The sequence below is a fragment of the Panthera pardus genome, unplaced genomic scaffold, assembly GCF_024362965.1.
Source record: "Panthera pardus isolate Hobbes unplaced genomic scaffold, ASM2436296v1 HiC_scaffold_2, whole genome shotgun sequence".
In the NCBI taxonomy this organism is placed as follows: Eukaryota; Metazoa; Chordata; class Mammalia; order Carnivora; family Felidae; genus Panthera; species Panthera pardus.
The window spans coordinates 144,936,545-144,951,016 of NW_026526765.1; the positions used below are offsets into that span (position 1 = coordinate 144,936,545).

The window sequence follows — 14,472 nt, forward strand, 5'->3', positions numbered from 1 at the left end:
AATATCCAGGCTGTGAAGAATTCTTAAAAGATTGAGAAGAAAATGACACATCAGCACGTAGAAAATGACAAAATTTAAGAATAGGAGGTTCTCAAAAGAAGACAGTAAATACAGGATTAACCTTACTAGAAAAGTCAGGGAGATGCAGTAGAAACAGTATTGTATTATTTTTTTATCTAACACATAGATTTAGCCCGAAGTTTTAAAAGTTGGCAAGAATCAGGGGAAAGAGCACTTTAGTATCATTTTGGTGGAAATGAAAATCATTGTAACCTTTTGAGAGGTATTTTAGCAGTATAATTTTTTATACAACTGACATATTCTTGTGTGTGTGGTCGTGGGTTGATTAATGGCCCCAAAAGTTATGTCCGATCAGAACCTCAGAATATGACCTTATTGGAATAGGGGCCTTCACAGGTGTAATTAAGGTAAAGATCTCCAGATTGGTGAGTGGTGTCCTTATAGGAGAAGGGAAGAGGGAGATTGAAGACGCAGGGGGAAGGTGGCACCAGGGTGGAGGCGCAGATTAGAGTGCTGGTTAGTACGCGGGACTGCTGGGATTGCCCAGAGCTGCCAGAAGCTAAGAGAGAAGCCAGAATGGACTTTCCCTCAGAGCCTCCAGAAGGAACCAGCCCTACCAACACCTTGATTTTGGACTTCTGGGTTCCAGAGCTGTGAGAAAATACTTTTTGTTGTTGAAAGCCTCTAGATTCGTGGCGATTTGTTGTTACTAACCTCAGAAAACTAATATGTGTGCATAAAAACCTCTGTGGAATATTTTTCGGCATTGTTCATCTCACTGACAAATTAGAGGGGGAATCAGTGTTCACAAAAGTGAATCAGTTAAGGGGTGCCTGGGTGGCTAAGTTGGTTAAGTGTTCGACTTTGGCTCAGGTCACTGATGGTGGCAGTTCATGAGCTCAAGCCCCGAGTCGGGCTCCGTGCTGACAGCTCAGAGCCTGAAGCCTGCTTAGCATTCTGTGTCTCCCTTTCTCTCTGCCCTTCCCCCACTCATGCTCGATCTTCAAACTAAATACAAAAACATTAAAAAAAAAAAAAGTGGAACAGTTAAGTCAACTATGGTCTACCAAGAATAGTACACAGTAACCAAGTGATTGAGGTAGATCTAGGTATATACATACTGATTTGAAAATGTTCTTCTGTGGTTAAATTATATATGCCAACATGTACTCAGATGTTTTAATAAAAAGTCTTTGATTAAAAATGTATAGGAACAACTCTGTAAGGGTATATAGAAAATCTTTGTAGAGGGGGAGGTAGATGGAAACAGACGTGGGAGGATGCCAGGATTAGGTAGTACTTTCATTTTATTCTATATATCTGCACTGTTTAAGTGTTTATCATGTTTCTATATTTAAAAATTCAAGTTAGGAAAAGCTTTAACCTCTTCAAAACACAAAAATAAAAAACTAAACTTAAGGTTGTATGGTTATGTACGGATATTGATATTTTGCTATTGCAGAAATAATAGCATATGCCATATATATATATATATATATATATGCTATAATAGAAATAAATATATGTTAATTAAAATTTTATAATGGAAAATGAGAAGCAGAGTGATGAGGAGACCTGCCCGAGGCCACACAGAGATATTAAGTGATAGAGTCAGACTGAAATCCCAGGCTTCTGACTCCCAAGTCCCCATGCTGCTCTGCTAGTGAAGTATGTAGGTCCCTAGTGGAGACCATCATGTGTGGCCCTTAAGTGCATTGTGAATATTTAATTAGAATTAACCCTGGCTTTCCACTTAACTCTGGGGTTGTAAAGACCCTAATGATATGTCAGTCTAAGCGTGTGGTCACACCATTGGAGATTTGGAGCCCTTCTCATCAACCTCCAGAAGTGTTTAAGAAACACAAGGGAGGGGTGTCTCGCTGGCTCAGTCAGTTAAGCATCCAACTTGGGCTCAGGTCATGATCTCACAATTGCTGAATTTGAGCGCCGTGTCGGGCTCTGTACGGACAGCTCAGAGCCTGTAGCCTGCTTCGGATTCTGTCTATTTCTCTCTCTCTCTCTCTCTCTCTCTCTCTCTCTCTCTCTCTCTCTCTTTCTCTCTCTCTCTCTCTCATTCTCTCTCTAAAATAAACAGTAAAAAAAAAAAAAAAAAAAAAAAAAATTACAGGGGCGCCTGGGTAGCTCAGTTGCTTGAGCATCTGACTTCAGCTCAGGTCATGATCTCGTGGTTTGTGAGTTTGAGCCCCACATTGGGCACACTGGTGTCAGCCTGTCAACGCAGAGCCTACTTCAGATCCTCTGTCCCCCTCTGTCTGCCCCTCCCCAACTTGTGCTCTCCCCAAAATAAGTAAATTATTTTTTTAATTTAAAAAAGGATTAGTCTGGCTGTTGTGTATTCCCTTTTCTCATTAAGGGCACAGCTAGAACAAAGCAAAGAATATTATAGTCCGTCATTTTACAAATGAGGATGTTAAGATCCAAAGGGATTAATAATTTGTCCACAACAATGTATAACTAATGCTAGAGGAAAATTTAGAGCACAGTTTTCTGTTTTGCAGTCCTTTGATATTCCCATTACTGTATATTTCCAGTACTGATTCCGTACAATAGATGCTCTGTGTATTGTGTGTGTGTTTTTCTGTTGAGAATTTCGTTTAGATTTTTCAATCCATTGCTGCCTTTGATAACATGCTCACAAGTGTAAGTATAGTTCTCATGTGGCTCAACTGAGCATATTGTACATTGAAAAAATTATATAGAATGTCTGTTTTGGAAGCATTGTAGGTCAAGAATTTTTTGCAAAGATTGGGACACCTGGGCGGCTCAATAAGTTAAGTGTCTACCTGGTTTTAACTCATCTCATGATCTCGTGGTTTGCGAGTTGGAGCCCTGCATCAGGCTCCACGCTGCCAGTGCAGAGCCTGCTTCGGATTATCTGTCTCCTGCTCTCTCTGCCACTTCCCTGCTGGTGTTCTGTCTCTGTCTGTCTCTGTCTGTCTCTGTCTGTTTATCTCTCTGTCTCTATCAAAATACATAAACCTTAAAAAAAGTATATTTTTTGCAAAGATAGCCCTGCAGTGGTGATGTGCCCAAATGTCCAGTGTCCCTCACTGTGTGTCTGGTAGGCCACACCACACATCTGTTCACAATCCAGCTGCAAGTTTGAATTCTCCATTTACTGGTTGGTTGGTTGGTTGGTTGGTTGATTGAAACATCCATTTGTTGGATGCCTTTTCTGTAGTTGGCCTAGGTCTGACTCTGAAACTTATCTGTGAAATTTAGAGAATAGATCTACAAACCCATTTTGTAGGCTCTAGAATATTTTGTTCACCTTGCACGTGTTTCTTGAGACCTCTGATGAATTATTTCTGTGCTAATAAAATGTACACATCCATTTGTACATAAAAAAATTGCCACGTTCCTCACTTGAGTTGTTTGCTTAGTGCAAAAACCTAGTGGTTAAAATGGGAATTAGAGGGGTGCCTGGGTGGCTCGGTTAACCCTTGGCCCAGATCATGATCTCATGGTTCCTGAGTTCGAGCCCAACATCAGGCTCTTTGTTGAGGGTGCAGAGCCTGCATGGGTTTCTCTGTCTCCCTCTCTCTGTCCCTCCCCCGCTCGCTCTGTCTCTAAAAATAAATGAATAAACTTTAAAAATATATTTTAAAAAAATGGGGACGAGAAAATTGAGAACATGACCAAATCAGGTTTTAAATTATATTTAACTAGCATGGCCACTATTAATAGCATGGAGATATTGTAACCCAAGAGTTGTTCTTTGTTAGAAGTACCTAAATATAATTTTTAATGTATTTTTATGTCACAATAAAATTTTCTCTTAGAAGAGTGGGTAATATGCTGCTTTCTTATGAAAAGCAGCTTCAGTGACTAAAATCTTTTTAAACTGCCATTGAGGTTTTACATTTTATAGATTTATAACTGTTTTGTTTAAAGAATACCCAAACATATTGCCTTTATAATGTTTGACATATAGTTGGTGTTTATTACGAGCTTAATAGTAAAACTCTAAGATTTAAAGATTTTATTTTGGGGGGCCCCTGGGTGGCTTAGTTGGTTAAGCTTCTGATTTCAGCTCAGATCATGACCTCAAGGCTTGTGGGTTCCAGCCCCATGTCAGGCTCTGTGCTGACAGCCCAGAGCCTGGAGCCTGTTTCAGATTCTGTGTCTCCCTCTCTTTCTCTACCCGCCCCCCCCCCAAATAAACATTAAAAAGTAGTTAAAATATTGGGGGGGGGGGCGCCTGGGTAGCTCAGTTGGTTAAGCTTTTGATGTTGGCTCAGGTCATGATCTCACTGTTCGTGAGTTTGAGTCCCACATTGGGCTCTGTGCTGACAGCTCAGAGCCTGGAGCCTGCTTCAGATCTGTCTCTTCTCTCTCTGCCCCTCCCCTCCTTGCACTTTATCTCTCTCAAAAATAAACAAACATGAAAAAAGTTTTTTTATTTTCTTTTAAGAGAGAGTGCGTGCCAGTGGAGGAGGGACAGAGGGAGAGAATCTTAAGATCTTAAGCAGGCTCTACGTGACATCATGACCTGGGCTGAAATCAAGAGTTGGACATTTAACCACCTGAGCTATCTAGGCACCCCTAAAACCCTAAGTTTTAAACTGAGAGATGCTCCAGTCATCAAGAAGTCAGCTTTGTAGTTTAATGATTGTCTTTCACGTGCAGACACAAAAAATAAAGACAAAAGGATTGTTTTCCCTTGCCATAGACAGCTAAACACATTCTCTAAAAAGCACATCCCTTTACATGCTCCCATATAAACACACATGCATATTATATCCCTGTACATACTCCCATTTTTGCTGATTCTCTTTTTCTTCCCATGTACCCAATTGCATTTTTCTTCAGTAACCTGGATTTTTATGATGTATTGCTGTCTAAACCAGCTTCCACGTAACAAAGTAAACTAGTTTGACTTTGTGGCTCTGTGATAGTGGAGGATACATTCACCACATCATTGGTTCTCAATTCTAATTGTATATCAAACAGGGATTGTTTTTCTTTTTATATACATGAGTGTCCATGCCCCACTCAGATGGTTCTGATGTGGACCTGAGTTAGGACCCAAGAGGCATGTACTGTGTTTTTTCAAATTATGCATTTGATTCTTCTGGGACCTGAACCACACTTCCAGTTTATTCTGCTACTACTGAATAGGAGCACTAGATGGCGCTGTCTAATAACCTCCAAGGAAGCTTGAACTATCCTAAATATGCATCCAGTTGTAAATTTGGAATTAATTGCGTGTTTATACTTAATAATTATCATGAATAGGTAAGCTTACTAGAATTATAAACGAAAGCACAATAGCAAGCACATCTTGACAAGAACCAGAAAGGATTGCCCAATGCCGCCTTTTCAGTGTGCACTCTTTTGAAAACGGAGGGGAGGCAGGTGTTTTTATTTTAGAGAAAATCAGTTTCAGAGGAAAGCTTCTGTTACTTTCCTCTTCACTTTTGTTTAAATCTAATGAATTGACTTGAAGTGGTTACTGTTTATTGTGCCTTGGTCACTGTGGTACGCATAATCAGAATGTGTCCTTTAACCCTTGTAAGAACCCTGCAAAATACTGCTAGCAGTACATTACTCTTCCTCTCTCAGAAATAGAACTACCTCAGAGAGATTGTTACTTGCCTGTGGAACACAGGGCTAGTAGGAATAGGATCTTGAGTTTGATTCCACGTGTCCATGCCATCATCTCCTAACCTTAGGTGATATTTTTGAACATCGGTATTTTTGCTGCCTTTTCAGAAAAGTTATTGATGTAAATAAGCTAACAACATAGAAATGAGGAAATAAAAATGCCGTTTAGTTATTTACCAGTAAGGAAATGTTATTTCATTCAGAAACATTTTTTTAAACCCTAACAGGCGTTCCTTCATTTTATTGCACTTCAGTTTACTGTGTTTTGCAGATACTGCATTTTTTACGGATTGAAAGTTTGTGGCATCCCTGTGTCATGCAAGTCTATTGGTGCCATTTTTCCAACAGCGTTTGCTTATTTTGTGTCTCTGTTCCACATTTGGGTAATTTTCGCGGTGTTTCAGACTTTTTTGTTACATGCATTATGGTGATGTGTGATCAGTGATCTTTGACGTTACTATTCAGATTGTTTTGGGGCGCGACAACCTGTGCCCATATAAGATGGCGCACTTAACTGCTAAATGTGTGTGTTGTGACTGCTCCACTGACCGGCCGTTCCTCCTCATCCCTCTCCTCAGGCCTCCTGAGTCCCTGAGACACAACAATATTGAAATTAGGCCAGTTAGGAACCCTACAATGGCCTCTCAGCCTTCAAATGAAAGGAAAGAGCTTGCACATCTGTCACTTTAAATCATAAGCTAGAAATGATTAAGCTTGGTGAGGAAGGCATGTCAAAAGCCTAGCGGGCCAAAAGCTAGATCTCTTGTGCCAGTCAGTCAAGTTGTGAGTGCAGAGGAAGAGTTCTTGAAGGAAATTAAAAGTGCTACTCCGGGGGTACCTGGCTGGCTCAGTCGGAAGAGCATGCCACTCTTGGTATCAGGGTCGTGAGTTTGAGCTTCATGTTGGGTCTAGAGATTAATTAAGTAAAAATAAAACTTAAAAAGTGCTACTCCACTGAACACATAAATGGAGAGCACAACGGCCTTATTGCTGGTGGTGAAAGTTCTCAGCCACAACATTTCCTTAAGTCAAAACCTAATCCAGAGCAAGACTCCCTTCATTTCCATGAAGTCTGGGAGGTGAGGAAGCTGCGGAAGAGAAGTTTGAAGCCAGCAGACGTTGGTTCGTGAGGTTTAAGGAAAGAAGCCATTTTTGTAACATAAAAGTACCAGGTGCAGCAGCAGGTGCTGATACAGATACTGCAGCAAGTTATCCAGAAGATCTAAGATAATTCATGAAGGTGGCTACACTAAAAAAATGTTCAGTGTAGACAAAACAGCCTTCTTCTAGAAGAAAATACCATCTATGACTTTCCCAGCTAGAGAAAAGTCAGTGCCTAGCTTTCTAGGAGCTAAGGCAGTTGGTGACTTTCAGTAGAAGCCAGTGCTCGTTTACCATTTCTCTCTCTCTTTTTTAAATGTTTATTTATTTATGTTTGAGAGAGAGAGGGAGACCGAGAATCCCGAGCAGAATCTCTGCTGTCAACTCAAAGCCCAGTGTGAAGCTTGAACTCACTAACTGTGAGATCATGACTTAAGCCAAAAGCACAAGTCGGACACTTAGCCCCCCTGAACCATCTAGGTGCCCCTCATTTACCATTTCTGAAAATCCTAGGGCCCTCAATTCTGCTAACTCTACTCTGCCTGTGCTCTATAAATGGAACAACAAAGACTGGATGACAGCACATCTGTTTACAACATGGTTTACTGAATATGTTAGGCCCCCTGTTGAGAACTGCTCAGGAAAGATTTCCTTCAAAATATTATTGCTCATTGACAGTGTACTTGGTCACCCAAGAGCTCAGATGAAGATGTATAATGAGATTAATGTTGTTTTCATGCCTGCTAACACAGCATCCATTCTGCAGCTCAGGGGTCAAGGAGTCATTTTGACTTTCAGGTCTTATTGAAATGCATTGTAAGGCTGTAGCTGCCATAAGTAGGGATTTCCCTGATGGATCTAGGTAAAATAAAATAAAAACCTTCTGGAAATGATTCCCCAGTCTAGATGCCACAAAGAACATCTGTGTTTCATGGGAAGAGGTCAAAATACATTCACAGGAGTTTGGAAGAAGTTAATTCCAGCTCTCATGGATGACCTGGAGGGGTCCTAGACTTCAGTGGAGGAATTCCCTGCAGATGTAGTGGAAACATCAGGAGAGCTAGAAGTGGAGCCTGAAGATGTGACCGAATTCCTGCAATCTCATAGTAAAACTTGAACAGATGAGGAGTTGCTCCTTATGGATGAGCAAAAAAAGTGGTTTCTTGAGATGGAACCTACCCCTGGTGAAAGTGCTATGAAGATTGTTGAAATGGCAGCACAGGATCTATTACTATTTTTTAAAGATTTTATTTTTAAGTAGTCTCTACACCCAACATGGGGCTTGAACTCACAACCCCAAGATCAAGAGTCACATGCTCTACTGACTGAGCCAGCCAGGCACCTCAAAAACACAGGATTTAGAATATTACATAAACCTAGGTGATAAAGTGGTGGCAGGAATTGAGAGGATTGAATTTTTTTTGTTTTTTGTCTTTTTGTTTTGTTTTTTTGGTTTTTGATTATGACTTCACTGCAGAACTTGTAACAAGTTTGAATGTAGGAGCACCTGGTTGCCTCAGTTGATTAAGCCTCTGACTTGGGCTCAGGTCATGGATGATGTCACGGTTGGTGAGTTCAAGCCCCACATTGGGCTCGCTGCTATCAGCGTCCACGCTGCTTTGGATCCTCTGTCCCCCTCTCTCTCCGCCCCTTCCCATACGTGTGTGCTCTTTTTCTCTCTCTCAAAAATAAATAAACATTTTAAAAAAATTTTTGTTAAGTTTGAATGTAAATCTTTGCCTTATAATTCAGAGGTACCTGAAGATTTATATATAATTGATTTCTAGTCTCTTAGAGAAGATTGAATTTTGAAAGCAGTTCTACTATGGGTAAAATGCTGCAGAGCCTGATAGGAAGAGTCAGGCATTCAGGAGACATTGTTTTATTTTAAGAAATTGACACAGCCACCCCAGCCTTCATTCAGCAGCATTCAGCAGCCATCAGCATTGAGGCAGGACCCTTTTAGGAGGGGACTCAAGGTAGGCTTCCTAAGTGAAGTATATACTCAGACCTGAAACAGGGATGCACAACTTTCTCCCCCAACCCCCATTTTTTTTTTAAGGCTTATTTTTTGTGAGATTGAGCCCCGCATCCAGCTCTGCACTGACTCTGCTGAGCTTGCTTGAGATTCTCTCCCTCTCTCTCTGCCCCACCCCCAATAAATAAACATTTAAAAACATTTTTTAAGTTTTTATTTTCAGAGAGAGAGTGCGCATGCACGGGCACAAGCGGGGGAGGGGCAGGGAGAGAGGAAGAGGAGAGGAGACAGAGAGAAAATCCCAAGCAGGCTCTGCACTGACAGCATGGACCCCCATGTGGGGCTCGAACTCAGGAGCCATGCAATCGTGACCTGAGCCGAAACTAAGAGATGTTTAACTGACTGAGCAACCCAGGCGCCCCAATAAATAAACATTTAAAAAAAAAAAAAAAAAAGGATAATCTTTAAAAGAGCATTCCTAAGGAGAAATAAGAGAGAAAAAAAAAAAAAACATTAAAAAAATATGTCAGGAATTAAGGAAGATAATTTCAGCATCCGATGAAATATTAAGCCTAGGGAAAATACACCTTTGACATGCCGCTCCCCAATTTGGAGGATTAAAACAAGTGGTGATAAAGGGATAAAGATATCTGTGACTTGGTGAAGACAATTTATTTTTAGAAAAGTATAGCATTACATCCAGTTTGGAGTTTGGAAGCTGTGTTAGAATTAAGATGTTCCCCCTCGCCCTCTCTCTCCCCTAAATTCCTGTACCGTACTTATTCAAACACTAAGCACCATGGACTTTGAAGATGAAGTTAAGGTTACTGGTCAGCTGACCTCAAAATAGGGAGATGATCTGTAGGTGTTCCATGTACAGGGGAGGCCCTAGGACAGGAGAAAGATTTCAGCCCCGTTGCAGACGCTTGGGTCCAGGGGCCCAGGTGTGAGCAGTGGCAAGGGCCCCAGCTGGCGGTGATCAAGGATGTGGAGACTCAGTCCCACACACTGGACGAGCGGAAGGAACTTGGGGCCAACTGTCCCCCAGAGCCTCCAGTAGGGAGCGCAGCCCCTGGCGGCTCTCCATTCCAGCCTGGTGAGGCTGATCTTGGACTTTGGAACTTACAGAACTGCCGGATAACAAATGGGTGTGGTTTCAAGTTAATAAGTTCTGTGATAATTTGTTATGGCAACACTGACTGATACAAAGAATAGAATTCACTCTCCTGTCATTCCACACAATATCACTTTATTCCTTTCTGGGCATTGTTGATAAGCATCCTTTGATTAATTGTAAACATAATCACATAAATGTTCGCATCCTACCTTTTCTCTTAACTCGATCATTTCTCCATGTTGCTACATAGTTTTCCCTAATTATTAGCAGTATCATGTTCCTTTGACAAGATATAGTATTATATTTAACCTCTTGGACTTCTGTGTTGCTTCTAAATTTTCACCAGTGTAATATTGCCCTGGGTGTTTCTGTGCATACGACCTTTCTCATATGGGAAGTTCCTGGAGTCAATTCTCAGATGTAGCATTATCCATTCAGAGTCTGAGCCTTTTTATGACTCTTATTATATAATGGCGAGTCTTAAGTGGCTTAGTCATTTAAAAGTCTTTAGCAGAGATAAGAGAACTATGTTCATTAATATCATCACCATTAGGTAATACCCTTTTTCAGATTTTTTTGTTAATGGTGTAAGGTGGTTAGTGGAGAATTTTAAATTTAGTGGATAAAGTTCCCTAAATTGTATAAGAAATTAATGTTTAAGTTACTGTCGTAAGTTTATGAGAGATAGAAAGCTGAATAGAGTACCTGTCTTGAAAAAATAGAGTGAAAAACATTTACTATGATTTAGTCATGTTCCAGTCCTAAGAGATATGAAACTGGTTTCTCACGTCAGAACATATTTATAAATCTACGTTGTTTTTTTTTTTATTAATGATACAGTACAGTCTGCTGATACTACATTTCTATCTTCCGTGTCTATCATGCTGATTTTCTAACAGCAATCAAACCCATAACCATTTTCTTGTTGTGGGTATAACTAATTATTCATTTATAGGTTTTTTTTGCAGCTTCATAAAGGTATTGTTGACATATAACACATGTAAATGTAAAGTATACAACATGATGTTTGATACATGAATATATTGCAGAATGATTACCACAGTCCCCTTACATAATTACCCTGTGTGAGTGTGTGGTGACAACATTTAAGATCTCTCCTAATAACTTTCAAGTGTATAACACAGTCCTATTAATTATAGTCATCATCCTGTGCATTAGATCCCCAGAACTTACTCATCTTATAGGTAGACGTTTGTACTTTTGACTAACATCTCACCATTTCTCCCAGCTCCTGTCAACTACCATTCTGCTCTGTTTCCATGTTTCAGCCTTTTTAAATTCCACATGTAAGTGAGAACATACAATATTTGTTTCTCTCTGACTTATTGCATGTGGCATCCATAATGTCACAAAAGGCAGAATTTGCTCTTTCATGGCTGATTAACATTCTGGATGTGCGTGTGTGTGTGTGTGTGTGTGAGAGAGAAATTTTCTTTATCCACTCATCCATTGGGTGTGTGTGTATGTGTGTGTGAGAGAGAAAGAGAGAGATTTTTTCACTCCTCTGTTGATAGACACCTAGGTTGTTTCCATGTCTTGGCTGTTATAAATTATGTTGCAGTGATCATGGGGGTGCGCATATCTCTTTGAAATGGTGATTTTGTTTCCTTTGGCTATCTACCCAGTGGTGGCATTGCCGAATCATATAGTAGTTCTGTGTATAATTTTTTGAAGAACCTCCATACTGTATTCCATAATGGCTGTACCAATTTATATTCCCACCACCAATGCACAGGGCTCCCTTTTCATGGATGTGACTTCGTTTCCAGCTTATTTTCTTTCTCAAGTTCCTAGTACTTCAAAGCAGAGTGGATGGGGTGCCTTGGTGGTTCAGTTGACCCGATTTCAGCTCAGGTCATAATCCCAGGGATCAAGCCCCATGTTGGGCTCTGAGCTGAGCATGGAGCCTGCTTCACATTCTCTCTCCCTACCCCCCACCCCGCCCTTTACCTGCTTGCATGTGTGCGCGCTCTCTCTCTAAAATAAAAAATAAAAACAAAGTAGAGTGGATCATTGGACTCAGAACAAAGGTTTGTCCGTACTAAAATACAAAGTATGGGGCAGGGGGTGCCTGGGTGGCTCATTTGGTTAAGCACCCGACTCTTGGTTTCTGCGCAGGTCATGATCTCATGGTTTGTAAGTTTGAATCCTACATCAGGCTCCGTGATGATGGTGCGGAGCCTGCTTGGGATTTTCTCTCTCCCTTTCTCTCTGCCCCTCCCCTGCTCGCTCTCTCTGTCTCTCTCAAAAATTAATTAAAAAAAAAGTTTTTTAAATTTAAAATACAAAGTACATATATTTTTTTGTGACTAGGGCATCTTAGATGTTTAGTTTGCTTACATATAAAGAAGCAGTAAGTTAAAATAAAAAGGCAGTGGAAGGGAAGTTAGGATTCCAGATCCAGATGTGTAATTAACTGATTGTTACTTTGAACATGTCACTTAACCTCTGGGCTTCTGTTTTCTGCTCTTTAACACGGGGTTGATTATGTTGATCACATGAAAAATAATCGTATAGAAAAGGTTTGAAAGCATTTTGCCTGCAGTGAGGTAGGGTATAAACTAAAGATATGTGGTAGGAAATCATTATTTTGTCTCTGACTGGTTGGAAAATTAAGTGAGATTCCCATAAAGTGAGAACACACCTGGCACATGCTAGAATGAAAATGGAGACAGTGACAAAGCTTTGGTACTAAAATACTCAGTTTCTGAAAGAATATATAATTGATCTGCTTTAGAGTCTGTTCAAAAATAAAATATACTTTAAATAAGTACATGGTTTTATTTTCTAGGATCCAATCTAAATCGCTGTGGTTTCCGAGGCTCTTCATACCTGGGTATTCCATTCAACCCATCAAAGGTGAGTTCTTTCTGGGTGGGGAGGAGGGAGGAGGGAGATGGATGGATTTTAGTGAGAAAGAAAACTAAGAAATGACACAGAAGCCAGGCTTCTGTGTTTCATTATAGCTAAATATTGTCTACTAATGTGTATTATGACCTTTACTTAAAGGAAAGTGATACCCACCCTACTTCCTGGAACTATGCACAGTATGTGTGCACGCAGAATTTGCTACCGTCACAAGTATTATGTCTCTCATCCTATTGTTTGTGTGTCAAAATTACTGGTGATTTCCTGGAGAATTGGAAATACAGCTCTCCTGTGCTTGGTGCTTGCTCTCGAGGAAGCCAGTGAACTTCTGTGTTAGTGAAGGACTTTACATTTGGCTCGTGTTTCTAAAGAATAAAACAAAAAGCTCTTGCCAAGGCAGTGATTGAAGACACGTGAAGAGCAACGAATTTGAGGCAATAGGCAGGTTGTCTTTTGCCTGTTTTTTCATACTCTCTTCCTAATTTTAGAATAAATAGCAGTAATTTGGGAGAAGGCAGCATGTTTTCATAGAGGCACTGGTTCAAGTTTCTTCCTCTGCCTTAGGCTGTAGATCACCTTGCCTGTGTCAGGGTCACGTGAATTTGCCAAGATGTGTCTAATCATGTGTGCCCGCTGCTTTTAGCAAGGAATCTGAAAACAAAGAATTCACAAAATCTGTTCCCTTTTTGCTGTACATGTAATATTTTCCCGCTGATGCTGGTCCTCAGGAAGATGGCTGTCCTGTTACTTGTATTGGACAGGCTCTCTGGGTGCCATGCCATGTGGCCATGACAACTGCTTTATAGTGCCGTACTTTATACAGACTTTTACCTGCCCTCGTTGAAATAAAGCTGGGCTTTGATAACATTACTTGTAAAAGACAATCGCCTTCTGTACCCCTTTCTGAAGACAATTTTATTTATTTTTAAATGCTTATTTATTTTTGAGAGAGAAAGAGAAAGCGAGTGGGGAAGGGGCAGAGGGGGAAGGGAGGAGGATCTGAGTTGGGCTCCGCGCTGACAGCAGAGAGCCCAGTGCAGGGCTAGAACTCACAGACTGCGAGATCTTGACCTGAGGTGAAGTCCGATGCTCAACCAACTAAGCCACCCAGGCGCCACCCCCAACACGTCTTTTTAAATAACAAGAATAAAATTTAAAAACAAAAATATTTTTGCTTTGGTTTACAGAGTCTCCCGAAACCTCTTTTTGGCCCTAATTCACCTAGACCCCTGGCATCTTCTGGGGGAGGTTGGGTCCCACTCCATGCCACGTTGTGTTAGTCTGAATTTGAGTGGTGGAAGGAGCAGGAGACTCCAGTGGACTCATGTAGGCCCCCCAGGAGCAGTTGGCTCAGAGTCGGCGAGAATCTGAAGAGGCACATGGGATTTCCCGACACAGTACACAAATACAGTAGTGTCAGCAATCTTTCTTCCGAATTCACCAAACCACCCTGTCTGGTAAATGCCCCAGGACCTTCCAGGGCCATAGAGAACTTTTCGGGAAACACTGATGGAGCCTCTCCGCCTACTCTTCTCACTGTTTTCCTTCACAAATTCTGTATTGTCTGTTAAATTATGTGTTGTCCCCAGTACATGCTAAATACCCAGAATTTTCTTTCTCTGCATTGCTTTTACTTTTTCTTCTACCTATGAAGCCGCCTCTCCTTTCCTCTCCTCGCCTCTCCTCGCCTCTCCTCGCCTCTCCTCGCCTCTCCTCGCCTCTCCTCGCCTCTCCTCGC

General features: G+C 41.0%; 1 protein-coding gene across 1 annotated transcript in view; it reads left to right on the forward strand.

The window, feature by feature from the left end:
- PGGT1B (protein geranylgeranyltransferase type I subunit beta) overlaps positions 1-14,472 on the forward strand; it is a 62,661-nt gene that overhangs the window by 13,690 nt on the left and 34,499 nt on the right. Inside the window, exon 3 of the mRNA XM_019469616.2 lies at positions 12,658-12,725. Coding sequence (XP_019325161.1) covers positions 12,658-12,725 — 68 coding nt within the window. The remainder of the gene's footprint in view (positions 1-12,657; positions 12,726-14,472) is intronic.